Raw genomic sequence first — 23,994 nt, 5'->3', positions numbered from 1 at the left:
GAATAAATGTAACCAAAGAAGTTAAAGACCTCTACAAGGAAAACTATGAAAATCGAAAAAGGAAATTGAAACAAAAGTGGAAGGACATCACATGCTCCTGGATTGGAAGAATTAATATAATCAAAATGGCAACTCTACCCAAATTAATCTACAGATTTAATGCAATCCCAATCAAATTACCAGACATTCTTCACAGATTTAGAAAAGATGATCATAGAACTTGTCTGGAATCATAAAAGATCCTCTGTTGCCAAATCAATCCTGCGCAAGAAGAGTGGAGTGGAGGTATCAAAACAGCATGGTATCGGCACAAAATTAGACATGTGGACCAATGGAAGAGAGTAGAGATTCCAGAAATAAACCCTGAAACATACAGCCAACTGATTTTTGACAAAGAATACGTCAATCCAGTGGGAAAAGGAAATCCTCTTTCATAAATGGTGCTAGAAAATCTGGGTATCCTCCTGCAGAAAAATGAACCTGGACCCCTGTCTCATCATGAACAAAAACTAACTCAAAGTGGATCAAAGATCTAAAGTTAAAGCCTCAAACTATAAAACTACTGGTAGAAAACACTGGGGAAACTCTGGGAGACATTGCAGTAGGCAAAGACTTCTTAAATAAGACCCCCAAAGCACAGGCAATAGTCCCAAAAATAGACAAGTGGGATTACATCAGATTAAAAAATTTTTGCACAGCTAAAGACACAGTAATTAGTGTGAATTGACAACTCTAGGAATGGGAGAATATTTTTTTAAACTGCCCCAGATAAGGGACTGATAACCAGAATACACAGGGAAGTCAATGGCTTATCTGGAAAAAAAAAAAAAAAAAGATCAACTCAAGGGACCAGTAGTTAGCGTAATGGCTATGTCGCTGGACTCCCATGTAGTCGACTAGGGTTCGCATACCGGATCCGGTGGCTTAAAACTCACACTGGGCGCATGTGTGTGCATGCCCAAGATCCCAAGAAGAGAATGGAGGAGAAGGGATTGGGGCATGGCCATCCCCCCGGGGGATGATTTCTTGCTTTCTGTCTCTCTGTCTCTCTCTGTCTGTCTGGCGAGTGCATGCGCCCTATAGAAAAAAAAAAAAAAAAAAAAAAAACCCCCCCAAAAAAAAAAAAAAAGAAAAAGAAAAGATCAACTCAATTAAAAGATGGGAAAAGGAACCATTTTTACTTTTAAAAATTAAAGTGAAGTTAGTTTATGGAACATGCTCTAAGGAACAGTGCCATCTACTGTGCAATGGAGGCAAGTGCAAGATGTCCAAAGACCAGTAAAACTCAGAAAAGCTCTTCCCAGGCACAGAACTGAGCCAGGAGAAAGGGGCGAGAAAGGGCAGCACGTATAGTCAGAGTGCGCCACCTGCTGGTCAGAGATGAGTAGTGAGCTCCGCGTTTATGGTTTCTAGGCATAAAAATGTCAGTATTGGTGGAAAAAATCACATATGCACCAATGAGACCATCACATTATATTGTTATCATTCCTCTAATTTACCACTCCCTTATGGGTGATTTTGGGTTACAAAGCATATGTGTAGCATAATAGATTGCTTGTATTCTTTGCCATATATGCAAATATGTACACATGTATGTGAAAGTGTTTGTTTATATGTGCATAGGACAGTTTTGGAAGGTAACACCCAAACTAGGAACACTGATACCTCCCAGGAAGGGAACTGAACGTCCAGGAGATGAGGTGGGGGAAATTTTTCATCATGTACTTATTTGTATATTTTTGCATATTCCTTAATTTAAAAAGCAATTTAAATAAATCATTAATTAAAAAAATAATTATTTACTTACTTTAATTTATTATTATTATTTTTTAATTTGCTATAAGGCATGTGCACTCACCAGAGAGAAACAGAGACAGAGACAGAGACAGACACAGACATACACACACACACACACACACACACACACACACACACAGAAGGGAAGCTGCCAGGTCCAGGACTCGAACTGTGGTTGTCCATGTGGGAGTCTAGTGCCTCAACCACCATGCCACCTGCTGGTCCCGCACTTTTTAAATTTTTCTTATTGAAGAAACAGCTTCCTCGTCCTTCCTACTGTCTCCAACCAGGACTTCTCAGAATTTATCACTGAAGTTACCTGCTTTGGTAATTTCACTTCTTTAAAACAAGACAACATGACATCCTAGGAGCTACCAAATAATCTAGTGTCCAAAAACAAGCCTGAATGCTTCTTAGCTCAAGGGAAAGGAACCCTTCCCTGAAGAAATTGACCGTCTGTCTGGGGAGTGTTCGAATTTCAAACAATCCCACAAAGCTTTTTGATATTTTGGGAGCTGGAAGACCCTGCCTGGAAGACCCTGCCTGGCAGACTCAGAGTGGGTAGAAGCCCTCTGAGACAGTTCATACTGGGTTGAGGCAGCATGGGAGGCTGCCTCCTCCTTTATCTGTGAGTATAAACAGAAGCCAAGCATCATTAGACACAGCAGTGGAAGGCTAGACATTTCCACAGCAGATAATAGAATACACTATAGAATAAGAAGCCAAAAAGCTGTCAAGAAAATCCAAATAGCATATTCTGTAAGATAAGAGTATGTATTAAGTTGGTGTGAATGTAATTGCAGTTTTGATATTGGAAGCATTCTTAAATAGATGTGGTTATTTATATATAATTTTAATGCACATTTCTCACTTTATGTATTTTTGCTGATGACTTATTACTTGTTTTTTTTTAATATGTATTTTAGACTATGGAAATGATGTTAGACAAAAAGCAAATCTGAGTGATTTTTAAATTTGAGTTCAAAATGGGTTGTAAAGCAGGGGAGACAACTTGCAACATCAACAAAATATTGCCTCAGGAACTGGTAAAGAACAGAAAGTGCAAAGGAGATGAGAGCCTTGAAGACGAGAGCCTTGAGGACCAGGAGCGAAGCGGCTGGCTATTGGAAGTTGACAATGACGAACTGAGAGTAATCATCAAAGGTGATCCTCTTACAACCGCATGAGAAATTAAATAACTCAAAAGTCAGTCATTCTACAGTTGTTCGGCATTCGAAACAGATTGGAAAGGTGAAAAAGCCCAATAAGGGTGCCTCATGAACTGACCAAGTCAAAAGGTCATTGTTTTGAAGTGTTTCCTCTTATTCTATGGAACAACAATGAACCATTTCTTGATCAGATTGTGATGTGTGACAAAAAGTGGATTTTATATGACAACCAACTCAGTGGTTGGAGTGAGAAGCTCCAAAGGACTTCCCAAAGCCAAATTTGCACCAAAAAAGGGTCATGGTCATTGTTTGGTGGGGTCTGATTTATTACAGCTTTCTGAATCCTGGTGAGACCACTACATTGGAGAATGCTCAGCAAATTGACGAGATGCACTGGACATTGCAACACCCACAGCCTGCATTCGTCACCAAAAGGGCCCAATTCTTCTCCACGACAATACTGAATGGACGTCCCACAACCAATGTTTCCAAAGTTGAATGGGCTACGAAGTTTTTCCTCATCCACCATATTCACCTGACCTCTTGCCAACCAACTACCACTTCTTTAAGCATCTCGACAACTTTTTGCAGAGAAAACATTTCCACAGCCAGCAGGATGCAGGAGATACTTTCCATGAATTTGTCGAATTCCAAAGCACAGATTTTTATGCTACAGAAATAAGCAAACTTATTTCTCATTGGCAAAAATGTGTTGATTGTAATGGTTCCTATTTTGATTAATAAAGATGTGTTTGAGGCTAGTTATAATGATTGAAAATTCACAGTCCCAAACTGCAATTGCTTTTGCACCAGCCTCATATAGTGCATCTATAAACAAGAAGAACATGGTGCGTACGGGGACAGAGAGAAGGCAAGAGGGACTGGGGCCGGCAAGTGGCACGGTGGTTAAAGGTGCTGGATTCCTGCACGGTCGACCATGGTTCAAATTCCAGACCTGGTGGCTTGCTTGCTCACTTTCTCTTTCTCTCTCTCTCAGGTAAAATTAAAAAAAAAAATAACATAATAGAATTGAATAAATAAATAATTCCTTAAAAAAAGAAGACAAGAGGGACTGGGCAGTTGAAAATATAATAGCTGGAGCTGAAAAATTCTGAGCAAAATCTAGGAACTAAAATAATGAAAAAGAGAAAAGGCATAAAATGTGAGACAAACAGTAACAGCCAAAAAGGACATTCAGAAGACAACTACATTAAATGAGAGTCTCAGAGAACAGAGAAAGGAGGAACTGAAACCAAGCAGGGACCCGCTAAGAGGGATGGGTCCTTGGTTTCGGCTCTGTCAAAGAAAAAGTGAGAATTTTCAAACTTAACTAAAAGTAAAAGTGTATTTTCTAAAATTCTTGGAATACAAGGTCCATTTACATTGTAATGGCCCAGAGTAAGGGGTTAGTCTTCAGACTGGTTATAATGAAATAACATTGACCATAAGTAAGAGCCATTTGACCTCTAAAACTCACTTAAAGGAAAAATAAGGTAGGTTTTCATTTCAACATGTAAGATTTATTTTTCAAGAATTATTTATTTTATTCCATTTGCTATTATTATTTTTTAAATTTGACCAGACAGAGACAGAGAAGATAGAGAGAAAGGGCAAGTGAGCCACCAGGTCCAGGACTCAAACCTCTGTTGGCCATGTGCCAATCAAGAATGCCCACAAGATGATCATGTCCTCTTGAACCAATCACTGAACTGATCATGCACCTGGGACCTTTGCCCCTAATTTTGCCCTTAAAAACTCATGTGGAGAACATCTCGAGGAGACCGAGTCTTTCCAGCATGAGCTGCCCGCTCTCCTTGCTGTGCACTTTACAATAACACTGTCCTTTCCTTCATCACACCATGTGCCTATGGTTTGGTTTTATAGCGCTCTGGCGAGCAAACCTGATTTGAGTTCGGTAACAGGAGGAAAGAATAAAAGGAAAATTGCAGAGTTAAAAAGACTTCAATTTCCTGGATGAAAAAGATCACCTAGTATAAAACAATAGTATCTAGAACAATAAGTAGGAAATAAAAATACGTTTAGATCCATATTCATGGCAACTTAGGCCTGTTCGTAGTGTCGATGGAAATAACCAACTATAAAAATAATAATTAATGTGGTTTATTTCTAAGCAGAATATGAGTGACCTATGCCAGGAGAGGAGGCTAAACATGTCTTTCTTGGGGTGATCAGGTACAGAGGTTCCTTTTATTTGATTTTGAGAGCGAGAGACAAAGTTTGGAATTTAGTGAAACGTTTTTCCACTGGTCTGGCCCAAAAAGGTGGGGCATGTGGAAGCAGGGGCTTATAGGTTATAGGTGGTTTTTATAGTGTTCACGTTGGTGAATGGGAAAGAAGGTTGCTGAGGTAAGGAAGGAATGTACTTCAGCAGAGATGAGGAGGCTTAACAGACATAGCAAAGATACCATGCCAGGGACAGGATGCAGGAAGAATTCTGTCATCGACCGGTCACAATGGTCTGTTAGTGTTTGTGGGTATGACCCCCTTCAGGCTCTCTGGAAGGGATTTTGGAAAATAGGAAAAAAGCAGTCAGATTTCTGCTCTCACCTGTCTACAAAGGGTGTGTGTGTGTGTGTGTGTGTGTGTGTGTGTCTGTATGTGTGCTCGTGCTTGTGGAGTTATCACTGGTGTACAAGATGATACGTTTTCACACACACCCATTATCCCCGACCGTCCTCATGCTGCTTGATCCTTCTACCCTCTGCCCCCATGCCAGGCAGCTACTCACTAGCTTTCTGTCACTGTAGACCAAGGTGCGTTTTCTAGAGTTTTATATAAGTGGAAACAAGCAATATCAGTGTAAGGAATGGGCCACGCACGCAAGAAAATAGAAATGTAGAGCCTTTATTGGGAGTGCTCCCAGGTGAGGTTCGCTGGTCTAACAGAAAGAGAGGGTGAGGGAAGTCGTGCCCTAGGAAGGGGCTTAGCGATTTTTATAAGGGTATAGGAGGGTGAGTGTCTTAGAGGTAGAAACAGCCCATGTATGGTAATGGTTTAGGGGGAAAGCAGCCATGGAGGGTCTGGCGCCAAGTGCAAAGCAGAGCACCGTGTGCTACACCTGGGTTAGATCCGAGTGCAGTGCCGGTCTGATGACAGGCTAGATCCGGGTTGCATCAGCCAACCACGGTGTGGCATCCAACCCCTATATCCAAGCTGCCCAGGCTTCCAGCCTAACTATCAGACTCCATTGTTTTGATTTCTTTCACTCAGAGAAAAAAAAAAATCTGTTTTGAGATCCGTGTTGTATATATCAGTAATGAGTCTTCGTTTAATCACCTGGTGGTAGGCGCATGGATTGTTCCCAATCTTTGGCTATTACAACCGGAGCTTCTGTGAGTTGTCAGGTGTGAGTCAGGGACAAAAGCTTTCTTTCCTCTTGGGAATGTACTTGGAGCGGAATGGATGCATCTTATTGGGGTCTTACTTCGTTTTTTTGGAACCTGCATCCTTAATCACATATTCAGGATTTGGGAGCGTCTAGGCCCATACCTTTACCCCAGCCTTCCGTAACGGTCCTTTTACTTTCTGGTATGGAACCTGCTACTGCAATAAGAGCAATGAACTGCTTCTGCTTTCTCAATTCCACAGGAGCTTCTCCAGTATACAGAGGGGCTGGAAGATTAATTTCCTGGGAAAGAAACACACAACCTGGCTCCGACATTTTAGTACCCAGGAGAGCTGAGGTAAGTCCATTGATCGGAGCCCCATGTACAATGGTCTTTCCAAACATGGTGTGTGTGTCTCGCAAATTTTTTAGTGAAATGCAAGGATTGACATCCTCTCTTCATTCTGAGAAGGTCACCAAATCCCCGTGTGTCAGGCCCCTGCTGAGTTCAGCTGGTCTCCAACTCTGATGTGCACATATTTGAAATGCTGGTCGGTCCGCAGTGGTGGATCCAGGAAGACACTCCTCTGAAGACAACCCCAGCAAAGGCGGTGGCTGGGAAGCACTGGGAATATCTTGGGACCGTTGAAATTCATCAATGGAGGCTTTTAGTTGCTTCAGTCTTCAAATTGAGACCGCTCATGGTGACTGGGACCACACATGGCATCTCACAGAAGCTGGCCAAGTACGTGGTCTTGTCCCTACAGGTCCTGGCCATAGATGGCAAGTACCTTTGACCGCCAAGCGCCCAGGGGTGTTACTTTCTTTCTTTCTTTTCTTTTCTTTTTCTTTTTCTTTTTTTTTCTTTTTTCTTTTTTTTTTTTTTTTTTGAGAAGATTTTGCTATAGGGCGCGTGTGTTCACCAGAAAGACAGAGAGAAACAGAGAGACAGAAAGCGAGAAATCACCCCCCAGGGGGGATGGTCATGCTGCAATTCCTTCTCCTCCATTCTCCTCTTGAGATCTTGGGCACACAGCGTGAGTTTAAGCCACCGGGTCCGGTACTTGAAACGCGGTCGACTATGTGGGAGTCCAGTGACATAGCCATTATACTAACTGCTGGTCCCCAGGGGTGTTACTTTCTAAGAAACTGTTTTCCAAAGTGACTGTGCCATATCCCTACCAGTTTCTAAATAGCTGTTTAATTTTAGCCATTCTAATAATTATTTTTTAAATAATTTTTATTATCTATATATCTATTTATATTTATTTAGTTAGTTTTTGCTATAGGGTATGTGTGCTTGCCAGAGAGAGACTGAGAGAGGGAAAGTGAGAACTCACCCCGCCCCAAGGGGAATAGCCACCCCACAATCCCTCTTCCTCTATTTTCCTCTTGGGATTTTGGGCACGAATACACACATGCCCTGCATGATTTTCAAGCCACAGGGTCTGGGATTGAAACTGCTCAGTTGACCATGTGGAATCCAGTCCCCTTGACCTCTATGCCACCTGCTGGCCCCCCCGTCTAATAGCTCTTTTAATAGCTACATAAAAATCCGTGACACGAGCACACCGATGTTTACTCAGTGACTCAGTGATGTCCTTCCTGATGAACTTTCACCTTCCTTCCTGTGCTTTTGCCTCTAGAAACGATGTGCTAACGGGAGCTTTTATTGCTTTTACTGCTGTAAGGTGGAGTCTTTGGAACAGGACTGCTGCGCTGAAGGGTATAAATATTTCAAAACAAGAAATCTTATCGGAGAGCGTCTTAAAAGGCTGTAATAATTTACATCTGCCAGCAGCGCACTAATGCATCCTTGTCCTTCCCAGCCTCGCCTTTGCCAGTAGCAGACGTTATCGTTTTTGCCAGTAGAAGGTAAAGTGTCTTCAATGTGTTGCTAAATGGTACTTTATTTTTCACTACCTGGAGGAAGGAAGCGGGAGAGGAGGGAGGAAAGAATGAGGTCGTGTATCTTTCCTATGTGCGTGGCCCTTATTGTTCATCTGCAAACAGTTTACACAGATGTTGCATGATTTTCTTGATTTCTGTGAGCTCGTCCCTAAATTATAGATTTTTAAGTTTCATCTTTTAAAAATTATTATTTTAAAAACTATTATTATTTTGTCCTTAACTTTGTTTATGGCATCTTTATCATATTAAAAACTTTAATGCTGTCTTTTCTGGTCTAACTCTTGGCTTTCTATTTTGATTATAAACATATAGACCCTTGAGCCAGCAGGTGGTGTGGTGGTCAAGGCGCTGGACTCCCACAAGACCCGGACCTGGTGGCTTGCTTTCCCTTTCCCTCTCTCTCTCTGATCAAATTAAAAAATAATAATAACAAATGGAATTAAATAAATAAATAATTATTGGGACCAGTAATGAGCATAATGGCTATGTCGCTGGACTCCCCACGTAGTTGACTGCAGTTTGCGTCTCGGACCCGGGGCTTAAAACTCACGCCGGGCGCTTGTGCGTGTGTGCCCAAGATCCCGAGAGGAGAATGGAGGAGAGGAAAATGGAGAAGGGATTGCGGTGTGGCCATCCCCCCTGGGGGGTGATTTCTCACTTTCTGTCTCTCTGTCTCTCTCTGTCTGTTTGGTGAGCACATATGCCCTATTGCAAAAACCTCCCCCTCCCCCCAAAAAAAATTTATTCAAAAACATTTTTTTCATACAAAAGCAGCAACTGGATGTCAGCCATCAGTGGTTTTAGAAAGCACATGCGCACAGCCTTCCTAGCGCTGGAAATTCTGCGGTTCCTTTTCCCCCTGGGCTGTCCATTTATCTCCTCACAGAACTGTATCTTTTTTTTTTGGAGAGGTTTTTGCTATAGGGTGCGTGCGCTCACCAGACAGAGAGAGACATAGAGACAGAAAGCGAGAAATCACCCCCCCAGAGGGGATGGTCACGCTGCAATCCCTTCTCCTCCATTCTCCTCTCGGGATCTTGGGCACACACACACATGTGCCCGGCGTGAGTTTTAAGCCACCGGGTCCAGGACGTGAACCGCGGTCGACTACGTGGGAGTCCAGCGACATAGCCATTACGCTAACTGCTGGTTCCCCAGAACTGTATCTTTTTGAAAAAGATTTTTGTACTTGAAAAATCTTGATCACCCTAGCCTACATTTCTGCCACAAAAATATAGATAACAATGAAAAATATTTGATTGAAGCTGAGGATGTCACTCCTCACTAGAGTGAGACAATCCATGCTCAGCATCAATTCTATTCCTACGTTTCGTTTTACTAAGTGCCAGCCTGGAGAAGCCCTGATCACGTAAATTACTCAATAGAGATGGGAACAATTTTGTTCTGGGGAAGCACCTCAGGTTTTTGTACTCCTCCCAAGATAAATGCCAAACACCACGAGGTAATCTAGCATTAATTTTTAATTGCCCATTAATGGATACATCTGCCTTTCTTTTTGTTGAAAACAAGAGTGGAAACTGCTTGGCTTGCAAAAAGATGTATTTGCCAATCATTTGAGTCATTTGGTTTCTCAGTATCTGGGAAGTATACCAAAACATTTACCCAAGACTTAGCTAACGACTAAGTAGTATCTGACCTAGAAACCAAGAAGTATCCTGTTTAACCCAATATATACAAAATGTTTGAAAAATATTAAAATATTGTGAGCTTGAATAAAACTTTGTAAATCTTTTTTTAAAGGTTTTTATTTTTTTATTTGAGAGGTTTGCTATAGGGCACATGCGCTTGCCAGAAAGACAGAGAGAGACAGAGAGACAGAAAGCGGGAAATCACCCCCCAGGGAAACTGCCACACCGCAATCCCTTCTCTATTCTCCTCTTGGGATCTTGGGCACGCATGCACACATGCCTGGCGTGAGTTTAAGCCACTGGGTCCGGGACTCGAGCCGCGGTTGAGTACATGGGAATCCAGCGACATAGCCATTATGCCAACTGCTGGTCCCATTTTTAAGGTTTTTGCCAAAGGGATTATGCACTTATCAGAGACAGACAGACAGAGACAGAGAGAGAGAAAATGAGAAATTGCCACGTCATCCGCAGGGAAGGCTGCACCACTATCCCTCCTCCTCCATTTTCCTCCGGGATTTTGGGCACACACATACATGCTCCCAGTGTGCTTTTCAAGTCTCCAGGTTTAGGACTTGAGCCGTGCTTGGCCATGTGGAAGTTCAGTGCCTTAACATCCACACCACCTGATAGCCCCTGTTAATCTATTTAAAAAATTTTTTTTCGAGTAGGAAATTCTAAATAAACGGAAGTAGAAAAATTTGTATACGGAGTTCATCATAGCCAACACCAGGCATCAAGAATTACACACGAACAGTCTTGTCTCACCTATCCTGTCCTTTCTCCTGATTATTTGAAAGACAGTCCTAGATGCCATATCGTTTCATCTGCTAACATTCCCATACATAACTCTAAAGCAGTAGGACTCACCCTTCACTGCCACATCTGAAAGAATCAATGACTATTTACTATCAACAGATATCCAGACAATGTTCAGTTTCCATTTTGTTAATTTGAAAGCAGATCCACAGAAGGTGGATACGCTGCGCTGGAAGTGGTGTGGGCGCCCCCTTGTGGAAGAATGCATCCATTGCCTTTCTCAGTGGCCGCTGACAATCACCGGTGATCCTTGCCCATATTCTTTAATCTATGAGTGGCTGCAAATGATGACAGTCTAATTTTATCATCCCTTCTGGGTTCACTAGCTGGGATACTTCTATAAAAAGGAAGTTGCATTACTGGAACTTCTTTCAGGCTGCCTTATGTGTTTGAAGGAGTTCAGAACATAACCCCCTAAAATGTGCCACTTCGGCATAAGAATCATTTTGACTAAAGACACTTAAAAAACTGTAGGCACAGAGGCCAGGTGGTGATGCGGTGGTTGTGCAAATGGAACCATGTGGAAAAGGTCGTTGGTCCCCTGCTGGGGCCTCCCTCATCCCCTGCCATGAGAGCCTGGTGAGAGACTCGGAGGCTCCCCACCTTTTGCAGTCCCGAAATCCCAGTCGGTGTGTTGAGTGGGAACCCCTCATCGATCAGGTTCTGCAGTGTAGTGGGCATGCCATTCTCGCGGGGCACATTCTTCCGGGTCTCGGTGAGGATTCGTACCCGCCCTTGGTGAGGATCTGTTCTCACTCTTCAGTGGTGAATAGGATCTTCAGGAGCTGTTGACAGTCGTCCCAGGTGGGACTATGGATGAATAGGATAGGCTCGAAGAGATCAGTGAGGCCCCAGGGGTCTTCGGAAAAAGGCAGATTTTGTTTTTTCCAATTATATAGATCACTACTAGAAAAGGCCAGTACTGGTAGGTATATTCACCCTGCAGGTTGGGGCCACCCATGGCACGCATGGGGAGGATTGGTGCCCGCCCCGAGGTTGAGGGTTCTTCTGTGCCCTGTGGCTGTCTCGGTTAGAGCCCCCCGCGGGTCCCTGTATTGGCAAGGAGGGAGCAGATGGCCTCGTAGAAGAATTAGGCATCTACTGAGGCTGTGGGTGAGGTTGGTTCAGCTCCAGCCTCCGCCTGTGGTGCCTCCGCAGCGGCATAAGGTGGTGGGCTAATTTCCATCTCTACGTCTGCTAATGAGGGATACAGGCCAGAACTCTCTGGCAGGATGGGCCCAGGGGCTATGCCCTTCGATTTAGCCGGGTCTCCTTCAACGAGAGTCCATCCCTTTGTTTGCTCAATTCTCTTGAAGCTTGCAAAGCTCCAGTTACAGGGGCCTGGGGCACGGTGTTTACAGGATGTAGCAAGTCCAGCAGTTGCAGGAGCTTGGGGCTGCAGGGGCCTGGGCTGGTGATGCCAAGGTAGCCATCAACATTCCCATCCCACATTCTCCAGCCCAACACGCCTTGTTATCTTGGCTGTCCCTTCCCCTCATTGCTAATTCTGACCAGGTCAGGGATTGCTGTGTGCAAGGACCCATGTTCTTTCTCTCCTACTTTCTCTCCTCCCTATCTCCTTTCTTTTCTCCTGCCCTCTCCCCTCTTATCACCTCTCTCCATATCCCACCCCCTTTCATTCCTTCTTTCCCTGTCTCACCTCCTTTCACCCTCCCTTTTTCCAAATTAATAGGTTTGATTTCTAAAAGCAATCGGAGGTATATAAAAATGGAACGGAAGGTACTGAATTCCCATGAGCTCCTCACCCCTGCTGCTCCAATCTCCCCTAGTGTAGCCCCTCGCGTTAGGGTGGTACGTGGTTGTAACCACTGAGCCACTGGAGACACACACTTGCTAACTGAAGTCCACGGTTCACATCAGGGTCCAGCCTTGCTGTTGTTCAATCTATGAGGTTCGGTTTTGACCAATGTTGAGTGACATGAATCTACCATTGCAGCATTTTATGGATTAGTTTCACTGCCCCCAAAGTCTCCCACATGTCACCTCTTCAACTCTCCCTCCTCCTCCGCAGTCACAGATCATTTTACTGTCTATCTAGTATTTTGCCTTTTCCAGAATGTCACGTGGTTGAAACTACACGATACGGGTAGCCTTTCAGACCGACTGCTTTTACTTAGCAACAGGCTTTTCTATTTTCTATGTGACTTTCCTTGGCGTGTTGACTCATTTCTATATGAAGGCTTTTCTATTTTCTATGTGACTTTCCTTGACTTGTTGGCTCATTTCTATATGGCATTGAAGAAGATTCCATTGTCTGGATACTATTTATTTTTCCATTCGTCTGTTGAAAGACATCTTGATTGCTTCCAAGTTTTGGCCATTGTGGGTAAAGCTGCTATTAAATTCACATGCAGGGGACCAACGGGTGGTGTAGTGGTTAAGGCGCTGGACACTCCTTCTTGGCTGACCATGGTTTGAGTCCCAGACCTGGTGACTTGTTTTCTCACTTTCCCTTTCTCTCTCTCTAGTAAAATAAAAAAATAAGTGAATGAATAAATAAAATCAAATAATTCATTCTTGAAAACATTTATGTGCAGTTTTGTGTGTGTGTGTGTGTGTGTGTGTGTGTGTGTGTGTACATAAGAAATGTCCACATTTGGAGTGTGAAAAGAATGGAATGACAAGAGAGGGTCTTTTTTTTTTTTTTTTAACAATGGACACCATCAAGAAAGCCTGTTGAAATTTGTAGACTGGGCAAAAATCTTACCCAAACAAATTTAAGAGACAAACAGCAGGGGGTGGTATTGGCAAGACATTTGACAACAATTGCTGGTTTCCTTTTACCCAGCACGTAAGAGAGAGAAGAGCCTCCAATTGACTGTTTTATTTTATTTTACCTTATTACCTGTAGGTTTGTGGTAGAAGAGGGATATATCAGCGATTCCTTTCAGATTTGTCCAAGGAATCTTGTAAGAATTTAGACCTGTTAGGAATGACCAGATGTTAATTTATAATTCACTCTCAGTAAAAAACATTACTAAATGAAACAACTTTAATTCTAGATTCTTAGAGGGGAAGGATTATTTTCACAGGACAAAGCTACAATTTTTGAATGCTGGATATCTCAAAGGCACTTGCAGGAATATTTTTGTTTTTCATTGTTATTTGTAGGAGAAAAAAATTACTTGTCCTTTCTTTATGCTCTTGGTTATTTCACCAGCAATTATGAACAACTGCCATTTGAAAGACCAGCACTAGAATTCCGTCAGTTAACCCTGAAAAAGAAGAGAAGTTCAAACAGCAATAAAACTGAATGTAGGAAAAAAGGGATGGAGGAGCATCGCTGCTGGAGAGGACATGGAGTAGGTGATGTTTTGCAACTAGAACGTAAGGGGCTTTCTTGAATCGACAAGAAAAATAGTGTAACTTAAAAGAAAAATCAACTAGGTGTGTGAACAGACAGGTTAGCTAAAAAGGCCTTCAACTGGCCCAGACAGAAGGCCATTCCATCTCCTCCTAGACAACAGCTGAGGCAGTGCCTGAAGACAGAGCAAGGCTCTTCTTTCAATCATCCATTTTCATTTCCTCTAATGCACAGGAAGTAGCTGAGCAAGATCCTCAATCTTCTCTATCCCTCTGACACGTGAATATGAGCCTGGGTATCTGTTTCTAAAATTTTGCTATAAGGTGCGTGTGCTTGTGGTGAGGGTGAGAGGGAAGGAAAATGAGAAAGCATCCTCCATGGAGGACGGCCATGCCACCATCCCTTCTCCTCCATTCTCCTCTTGAGATTTTGAGCATGCACACGTACATGCCTGGCGTGTTTCTTAAGCCACTGGGGTTTGGGACTTGAACTGCACTGTTTGTCATGTGGGATCCAGCTGCCTTAACCACCATGCCACCAGGCAGCCCAGCCTGTGTATCTCAGACAGGTGAACTCCAGGCTTAGCTTGCCATGGAAACTCAACAAGGCACGTGTGGACTTGGTGCCTTTGAGCAATGTCCCCTTCTGTGTACTGCGTATGTACAGAATATTTGCTAAGGTGGCTTAGTGAGTTGATTTCAGTCGTCAAAACATTCAGGATAGCCAGTGCAGAGCTGATAAATGTTTACTAAAAATAATTATTTTGGGGGACCAGCAGATAGCATAATGGTTACATCACTGGACTCCCACATAATCCACTATGCTTCGAGTCCCGGACCCAGTAGTTTAAAACTCATGCTGGAAACGTGTGTGTGCATGCCCAAAATCTCAAGAAGAGAATGGAGGAGAAGGGATTGTGGTGTGGCCATTCCCCCTGGGGAGTGATTTCTTGCTTTTCTGTCTCTCTGTCTCTCTGGCAATTGCACACTCCCTATAGCAAAAAAACCTTCTCTTTTAAAAACTATTTTTGTTTCAAAGGAAGTTGATCTTTAAACTTCTGTTTTGTTTACTTGTTTGTTTTCTGGTAAAAATGAGATATCTGAGGTGTTTTTACATAGCAAAAATAAAACAATGTCTCCTACATGTTAAAGGCCTGACTTTTAGGTGGCTTGATGGTTAAGGCTTTGGGTCCCACATGGCCAACTGTGTGGTTTGAGTCCTAACCTGGTGGCTTGAAAAATATTCTGAATATGTGTGCATGTGTGCCCAACATCCCATGAGGAGAATGGAGGAGAAGGGATTATGGCATGGCCATTTCTCCTGGGGGTGAATTTATTCCCTCTTCCGCTGTCTCATTCTGTTTCTCTCTGGCAAGCACACATACCTTGTGGCAATAAAAGAAAAAAATACAAGCCTGTCTTTCTCTCCTTTCCACCCCATTCCGTGTGGCCACTGTTATTACTTGCAGAGTTAAAATTCAGTATTACTATGGGACAACATCTTGGAAGTCAAGCCTGGCTTTCATTACGAAATGTGATTGTATGTGTACCTGCATTATAACTGTCCTGCTCTCCCAACTAAACAAAGAGCCAAGAGTTACCTGTGTCTCACTTTCCATTTAGAGTTTCTTTATTTCTTTTAAAGCCAATGGGCATGTGTGCTCACCAGAGAGGCAGAGAGAGAGAGAGAGAAAGATAGAATGAAAGAGAGAACTATTTATAGATTCATTTGGAAATTAATCTGTAATGTACGAGTAATGGATCGAACTGTCCCGTTCACCAGAAAACTCCACCTTCTGCCTCACACAGCATGGAGGCTCCTGGCAGGGCCAGTGCTTTAAATGCTTATCACTTTGCCTCACACCAAAGAGGGATCAGATGCCTTCCCTACCGGGAAACTTGTTTTGCACAAAAGACGTGGCAGAGAAAGAAAATAGAGCATTTAAAACCAGTCTTTCCTCTGGCTGTCTCTCAGACTTCCGGGTCACCCTAGGAGGACGGCTTAGTGAGGAAACACACACACTGCTCTTCTCTGCCCCTGGGAGACACGGTCTCCTCTCTCTCCCTCTCTTTTGCTCTCCCTTGAGACCGAGGAATTTGCCACCAGTTTTTTCATCTCTCGCTGCTATTATGTTTTTATGAAGAGACTAGAAACCAACGAAGAGGCTGCCTAGGAGAGGAGGGAGGGCTGTTCTGAGACCGTCTCTAGAGCTTGCGAGATATCCCAGGAACTGCCAGGTAACAGGACTTGTTTTGTTTTCTGTCACACTCTCTCTCTCTCACCTCTGTCTCCTAGAAACAAAGTATGCCAACCTGAACAAGGCTCTTGATCTTCCTAAAACTCAATTTCTTTATCCCTAAATTAAGATAAAAAATGACAAACGCTAAAGTCCTAGATAAGTGCGAGCCGAAAGTATGACAGACACTGTATTTTTTAGAACCCAAATTTTGAACAGAGCAGGCTCAGATGATAGCCTCTTGGTGATACTAGTGAGCTTCATTTCTTTGTTTCTGTGAAAGAATTATCATAACTGCACATAGCATTTCCATATCTGCACATGGGGCCACTACACCCACCTCTGGGGGCCACGTGGGGTTCCCCGTAGTTAGGAGGGCGAGGAGAGCCTGCACCTCCTCGTGCTGACCCCTACCTGCCCCCAGCAGTCATAGGATGCTCTGAAGAACGGGCTGAACATTCACCTTATTTCCCATTGCTTTTTATTTTGTCATTGCTTTTTAATTTTTAAAAAAAATTTAATTAATTATGATTTTCCCATCCAAAATACACTGCATAGTGGCTTAATCATGCATGTTATCATCAATAATTTTCCATTTCTAGTTTCATATATGTATATATTTTCCCCCTATTTCTCACACTCTGCCATTTCTTACCCTCCTCCCACACTATCTGAGGTGTCTACAGTTGTTTTCCAATCTTCCTCTCCCCACATTTTATTGATTCACAGAATTTCTTAAGTAATCTAAATACTTTCCATATCAAGTTCAACTGTATATACTTATCTGTGAATACATGTCTGACTTTAGGTGTGAAACTCTGAGTAGAACGAATATACTATAAGGTAGCACCTAGCTGATGCTATATAGCTTACTGTGGTCATTAAATAGATATTTTTTAATATATTTTTTTAAATTTCAAGAATAACAGTTTGAACTTTAACAAATCAAATAAATGCTAAGGAACGTTGCTTAAACTTAAATCCAGGAAACAGGTTAGGATTCTGTACAAATAGTAGGTACATGAACCTATTGGCAGCTTAAGACCGGACAAAAGTCCTTAAAACCAGAAAACAAAGCCTAGAAGAAAATCAGCAATGTTTTAGGCAAAAGTCATGAAATTCTATGTCACCAGCTCAGTCTCATGTACTTAATCTATCTTCTGTTGTGGTTCAATCTTCCCAATTAAATTCTGGGATATAATATTCAACTCCAGACTTGTCCCGATGATTAAGTTGGCCATTTTCTTAGTTTTAAACTCTTATTTCTATGTGTCTGTATTTAATTTTCCTGGTATGGCACTCCCTTCAGAACTTCTTAGAGAACTGGTCTGGTGTTGGTAAATTCTTTCAGGTTTTGTGTATCTGAGAATGTTCTTGTCTTTTCTTCCCATTTGAAGAAGAATCTTGCCGGGTACAGTGTTCTTGGTTGAAGTTGCTTTTCCCTTAACACTTTGAATATATTTTCCCATTTTTTCCTTGCTTGCATTGTTTCTGATGAGGGGTCCTGCTGTTGGCCTGATGAAATATCCTTTGTAGGTAACTTGCTGTTTCTCTCTTGCCAGTCTTAGTATCTTATCTTTATCTGTGGTTTTGGTCAATCTGGCTATAATGTGTCTTGGAGAAGATCTTGGTTTAATTCTATTTGGGGTCCTTTGTATTTCTTGGGACTGGATCTTTGAATGCCTCTCTAGGTTTGGAAAGTTTTCTTGCAGGATTTCATGGAATAGATTACCAATGCCCTTATGAGTTTGTTCACCTTCTGGGAAAACAATTATCTGGATGTTTGAATGTTTGATGGTATCTAGTATTTCTCACATATTATTCTCATTTTTTTGGGCAATTTTCTCAGTCTTCATGGTAGAGTTTTCTAAGCCAGCAATTCCATCTTCTACATTTGAGATTTGATTTTTTTGTATGATCTAGTCTGCTTTTAATTTTTTCAAGGGAGGTTTTGACTTCCTGTATTATAGCCTTCATCTCTAACAGGTCCATTTGATTCTTTTTTTATAGTGTGTATTTCCTCTTTTAGATCTTGCAAGAATTTCCTCACCTCCTGGAACTCATTAGCTCCTTTCTCCTGCCCTTCTGCAGTTCACTGTCTCTCTTCTCTTCCATCTCTGTTAGCTTTGTTACTATGAATATTCTAAATTCTTTATCTGACATGTCCATGAGTTTCATTGTACTGTCCGAGGATGAAGATGAGTTGTTCTTTTCCCTTCGAAGAGAGGTATTTTCTTGCTTTCCCATATTTCTTGTGACCCTCTAGTCATCTGATGGATGGTACAGTTCTTCCTAATTCTTCAAGTTCAATCTGAGCGTTCAGAGGTGAGCAGAGGGAGGTGACCTGCAGTCTCTCTTTCATTCCGTTTTCACCTTTTGTACATCAGACTCAGTGGAAATAGAGGAATATTCTGATCCTAATCGTATTCAGATGTTTGGATCCTGCTCACTTGGACCTATCTAGATACTTAGTGTGTAGAGGTTGATCAGCCAATGAATAACGATACAGAAAAAAGGAAAAGAATTAGGTAAGAAGAAAGAAGAAGAAAAAATAAAATAGAATAAAGAAAAAAGATGCTAAAAAAACCCTTTGGATTCAATTTTACAAAGCAAAAAAATGCCAACTGCATGGCATGGGCCTCCGTTTGAGCCTTTCCTAAGTGGAATGGGGAAAGGCACCAGTTAGCACAATAAAGGAGGGGACTGAGAACCGATAGAATACTTTATCTTAAAAAAATGAAAAGACACAGGGAGACACAGAGAGACAGACAGAGACAGAGAGAAATGGAGAGGAGAACAAGATAGCCCTGTCCACTAGAAATGAGTCTGGAGGGAGAAATCTCAGCAGATAATCTTCATTTTTAGTCAAGGGAAGCAATGTTTCACAGCTCAAGTTCGGTATCCATGCTCTATTTTGTCATTTTTTGGAAAAAATTATTTTATTGAACTTTATTTTATTTATTTGTTTAAATTTGACTGGAGAGGGACAGAATGAGAGAGAGAGAGGGAAAATGAGAAAGCAAGCTTTCAGGTCCTGGACTCGAAGCCACCTGCCGGCCCCCCATTTTGTCATTTTTATAAACAGTGGTGGAGACCAGCAGGTAGCATGGAGGTTAAGGCTCTAGTTTCCTACATGGCAATTCTGGTTTGAGTCTCAGGCCTGGCAGTTTGAAAATCACGCTGGGCATGTGATCATGCATGCCCAAAAATCCAAGGAGAAGGGAGAAGAAGGGATTGTGGCATGGCTACTACCCCCGTCCCCCGACACACACAGTCTCTCTGAATCTCTTCAGCAACCACACACACCCTATGGCAAAAAACTCTAGAAGAAAATCAGTGAACTTCATGGAAATATTTTTAATTTTAAAGATTGGAGAAAGACTTTAGGGGTAGAGCTTGAATTGATTAGCTCAGGTAGCATGTCTGCTTTTTTTTTTTTCTGATAAAGAAATACAATAAAGAAAAAGAAAAAGAATAGTTAAACCATCCTAATTAGTCAGAATGAAGTTGTAAACAGCAAGGGCATAATTCCTGGAAAGTTACCCTGACTCATAACTGTAATGTAGCCGATTCTCACAACTCCACTGTTTTCCTAGCCAGCATGCCTCTATCTTCAGGAAGCTCCAGTGAGGGAAGCAGGGGAAAGTTATTACTTCAGGCAAGTGAGAAGGTGCAAATCTACCCCAAGGGCAACCAACCAATTTCAGATCACTTCATGATTTTCCAAGGGTGGCCTCTGCCCTTCCCATCCCGCCGTGTCTCTTGCAGTTACGTAGGCTGGAAGTGTGGCAGTGAAGAGGGCCTCCTAAGAGAGGCACAGGAGATCCTCTTCAAGTCTCATTAGCTCAGCAATCGTGGCCTCCCAGTCTGGGGCGGGAGCTGTTCTTTAACCTTGCCCACTCCTCCTCCTAGGTGAGAAATGTCTGTAATAAAATGTCTGAAATAACACTTTCTAATAGAGCAATAGAAGGATCAGTGGATATAAAATAAGCGATGGGACCCCATGGTGACACAGCAGTACAAGGCTGTCCCACAGGAATGAAGGCCTCAGGCTCACTCCTGGAGACCTCCCTGGCTGGGGCATGTGAGAACCTGTGATCCGGGGCTGGCTGAGGCTAGGGATGGAGCCTGACATCAAGACCTGCTGGGTTGCTGTTTTTTTTTCTCTCTGTCTCTCTCACTCATGAAAAAGAAAATACATTTTAAATAAAACAAATTAAATGAAGTGGGTTAATGGCCAGTGGGAGGGACAGATGATGGTGACAGCTGGAGGTTGATGGGTGCGTGGGAAAGGGGAGGGGACGCAGCTGGGGAGTCACAAGGGTCCTTTTGCTGGAGGTGTGGCAGTTTGGGCTGGAGAGTCAGCACTGTGACTAGAAGGGGGAAAAATGAAAAAAAGAAAAAAAAAGAAACCTAAGCAAAATGAGGAAAACTTCGATGCTTTTTGAGAAGGAGCCCCTGCTTTCACTTCTCTTTCTTCTCAGGATGGATTCCAAAAGAGCAGCAGTTTGAGGTTCCTGGAGGAAATGGCCTGTTACCAGTCGCTTGGTCAAACACAGCATGTGAGTAGCTCTGCTGGACACGTCTCCAGGGACTACGAGTGGGCCCACACAGGGACAGGCAGCACGTTCGGGCCCTGCCAGGGAAGGACTTGCCATCACTCTCCGTTGTCCTTTCCTTCAGTGGTCTCAGTGCAGACTCGGTGTTGTCACTGCTGGGTTAACCCCAAAGCCTTAGTTTCTTCACAGTTAACAGGCATGAATGATCAGGTCAGCTCTCTGAGTTTTAGCAGAGAGATTTAGCTTTGCTCATCAGTCAGGTTTCTCCAGAGAAACTGAAACACCAAGATGGCTGCCTTGAGAGGTTCATTTTGAGGAGCTGGCTCATGATTGGGGCTGGAGGTTGACATGAGGGACACTCAGGGTCGAGTCTATGCTGTCTCAAGGCAGAACTTCTCTCAGGGAATCTCAGCTTTTGCTTTTCAGGCCTCTGAATGACTGGATGGTCACCCTCCACAGCAGAGAGGTGACCCTTGCTCATGTTAACCCCACCTTCAGAGATCCTCAGCAACACCTAGGACAGTGTGTGGTCCATCCCTGGGTGATGTGACCCCGTCATGCTCGCACACAAGCCTGAGCCTCAGACTGGCCTGCAGGGCCCTCCTGTGGGTTATTGGACGGCAGGAAATGGTCGGGCACTGCTGCCCATTCAAAGGCCAGCTTTTGCTAGGGCAGAAGAGCTTTTGCTAGGACCTGCATTGTATCATCAGCCAGACGCCCCTTACTGAACTGTGCGTATTGAGGGGCAGGCTTTGCAAACCAGATTACACTTGTTTCTGTGGGGCCAACTAAGAGCAGAGAGATTCTGAGAGGCAGAAAATTGTTACAGTTCCCTCTTTTCTCAGAGTGAGTTGTGAAGAGATCCTGGGGAAATGTCTGTTAGCAGCTTGGTTTTGGACATTTAGTCCTTCCAAATGTATTTATCTATTAACTTATTCTTCCTGCCAGGGTAACCATGAGCCAATTTCATATGTAGAGGGTTGAGATAGTATCTTAAATAGCATGAATCCCAAGAAGTATCAAAAAAATACTTTCATTCCAAAAAGCATTTTTGGAATTGACCTGTCATAGTTCATGAGATTCCTCAAAGAGAGACTCATTCTTCAGTGTTAACCTCTTGGACCTGGGACAAGGCTCCACCCAAGGCATAGGTCTTCCCCAGCAGGAAGGCTGAGAAGTCATTCTTCTGTAAGACCTGTATGGACTCACCACTGAGCACAGGAAATAGGAGGTAGGAGAGAAGAAAGGATTGGGAGAAAGGCACGTGGGGAACTCTGAATGAAGGTGAGTGGGCATGAAGAGTTATGCCCCAAGGTAGTTCCAGGGCCAAGACGGTTTGAACTAAGAACAGGGAAGTGCCACCTTCTGTGGCATGACACACTAAGCCCCTCCGATTACTAGATGTGTTCTTCCCTCCGATTACTAGATGTGTGTGCCCCCTCCCTGGACCAACCAGGGCCGTGACAATCTCCTACTCCTGTGGGAGCACCTTGGCCTGGTTGGCTTGGGGCTTTCCCAGCTTCTGCATTCACAGCTCTTTCATCAGGGAATCCTCTCAGTCCTGTGCAGACCAGGATGACTGGTCATCCTCTGTCTGACCCACCCAATGAAAACCTAAGGAGGAGTGAATTTACTGAGGGGCTACTTTGCCAGGCAGATTTTAATCTGGGCACTGAAACTCTCATGGTGAACAAGAGCCCCAGATAGTGAGATACTCACTAGGAAAGGACTGCCTGGCCTTCTGAGCAGATGATGCATTTCCCCTGTCTCCTGATAGCAGAGGATATGTTGAGGGTAACATGGAGTTGTCCATTCTGCAGCAGGAGGCCGAGTCTAGGCTGAGAACGCCTGACAGTCAGTAGACCTGGGTCTTAATTTCAACTCATTTGTCAAATAACGTGAGGCCTTGATAGTGTTTTTTCTTGCCTCTTGCATCTATGAAGTAGAGTGTTTTGTGTTAGGTATCCCTTTCAACTTCAGTGTGAACAATCTTGTATATTTTCCATTCTAGAGCAAAATGGGAGGGCTTCTGAAGGCTGGACAAAGTGTCTTGACCCCAGGTAAGGATGCTGCATGGACTAAGGCTGGGACAAATGTCTCACCGGGCAATGAGAGACTGGAGACCAAGGTTCACTGCAAGGAAAAGAAATGCATTCTCCCCAAGAATAAAGCATATTAAGCTAATAGCTGTCACACTCTTCAAGTTTTTGCAGATGAAATGCTGCACCTTGTAAACTGGAGGCCAGGCAGGGATGGGATGGGTACAGGAAGTGGGGCAAACAGCTCAGTGGCTGTAAGAAGCTCCAAGAATTCTGTAGCTGCATGTGGGCTTGAGAAAGTTAGGGTTGGGACTGAATAGACAGAAGATTCTGGGAAGGACAGCAAAATTCAGTAGTGCCCAAAGATGGATCTTTCAGCCTCTGGCCAGCTGAGGTAGTTTACTCCACAAAGCCTGGGCGAGTTTCCTTTATTCTGTCCATGTGGACACGTGGTGATGGGAGAGCAGAGTCCAACACCTTACCTGGCCCATGGAGTTCTTTCCTTTGGTCAGTTTCTTTTCCATTTATTGTGCTCCTCTTTGGAAAGCAGTTATGCAGGAACTTTTCGTGTGTTCTAACAGGCAGAGGAGAAGAAAGCTCAACTCCAGGATCATCGCTGTTGAGGATCCTCCTGGTGGGCAAAACAGGCTGTGGGAAAAGCGCCACTGGAAACAGCATCCTCCAACGACCAGTGTTCGAGTCCAAGCTGCGGGCCCAGGCAGTGACCAGAACGTGCCAGGCAGAGGCCGGCACATGGAATGGGAGGGAACTCCTGGTGGTTGATACACCCCCCATCTTTGAGTCCAGGGCCCAGACTGAAGACGTGTACAAAGACATCGGGGACTGCTACCTGCTCTGCACCCCAGGGCCCCATGTGCTGGTCCTGGTGACTCAGCTGGGTCGCTTCACGGCCCAGGACACGGAGGCAGTGAGGAGGGTGAAAGAGGTCTTTGGAGTGGGGGCCATGAGACACATGGTCATCCTCTTCACCCACAAGGAGGACCTAGAGGACGAGTCCCTGGGTGATTATGTGGCCAACACAGACAACCGCAGCCTGAGGGGCCTGGTCCAGGAGTGTGGGAGGAGGTTCTGTGCCTTCAACAACCGGGCCACGGGGCAGGAACAGAGGGCGCAGCTGGAGCGGTTC

At 43.6% G+C, this 23,994-nt stretch overlaps 1 protein-coding gene and 1 pseudogene across 3 annotated transcripts in view; one reads left to right on the top strand and one right to left on the bottom strand.

Moving 5' to 3' along the window:
• Window positions 1-6,447: 6,447 nt before the first annotated feature.
• Window positions 6,448-6,968, bottom strand: LOC114008074 (hydroxyacyl-thioester dehydratase type 2, mitochondrial-like; annotated as a pseudogene).
• Window positions 6,969-8,027: 1,059 nt separating this feature from the next.
• GIMAP5 (GTPase, IMAP family member 5) overlaps window positions 8,028-23,994 on the top strand; it is an 18,394-nt gene continuing 2,427 nt past the window's right edge. Inside the window, exons 1-4 of one of the 3 annotated variants that reach the window (XM_014588490.2) lie at window positions 8,028-8,187; window positions 20,734-20,811; window positions 22,820-22,868; window positions 23,429-23,993. In XM_014588490.2, coding sequence (XP_014443976.1) covers window positions 20,776-20,811; window positions 22,820-22,868; window positions 23,429-23,993 — 650 coding nt within the window. In that variant the 5' untranslated portion in view covers window positions 8,028-8,187; window positions 20,734-20,775. Of the gene's footprint in view, window positions 8,188-15,971; window positions 16,251-20,733; window positions 20,812-22,819; window positions 22,869-23,428; window position 23,994 lie in introns of those variants that run through there. The other 2 variants (XM_027772528.1, XM_014588489.2) reach the window with 2 other exon arrangements.

The sequence above is a fragment of the Tupaia chinensis genome, unplaced genomic scaffold (assembly GCF_000334495.1).
Source record: "Tupaia chinensis unplaced genomic scaffold, TupChi_1.0 Scaffold000280_1, whole genome shotgun sequence".
Taxonomy (NCBI): domain Eukaryota; kingdom Metazoa; phylum Chordata; class Mammalia; order Scandentia; family Tupaiidae; genus Tupaia; species Tupaia belangeri.
The sequence above is the reverse complement of the archived record's forward strand: the minus strand, read 5'-3'. Positions and strand labels throughout refer to the sequence as shown.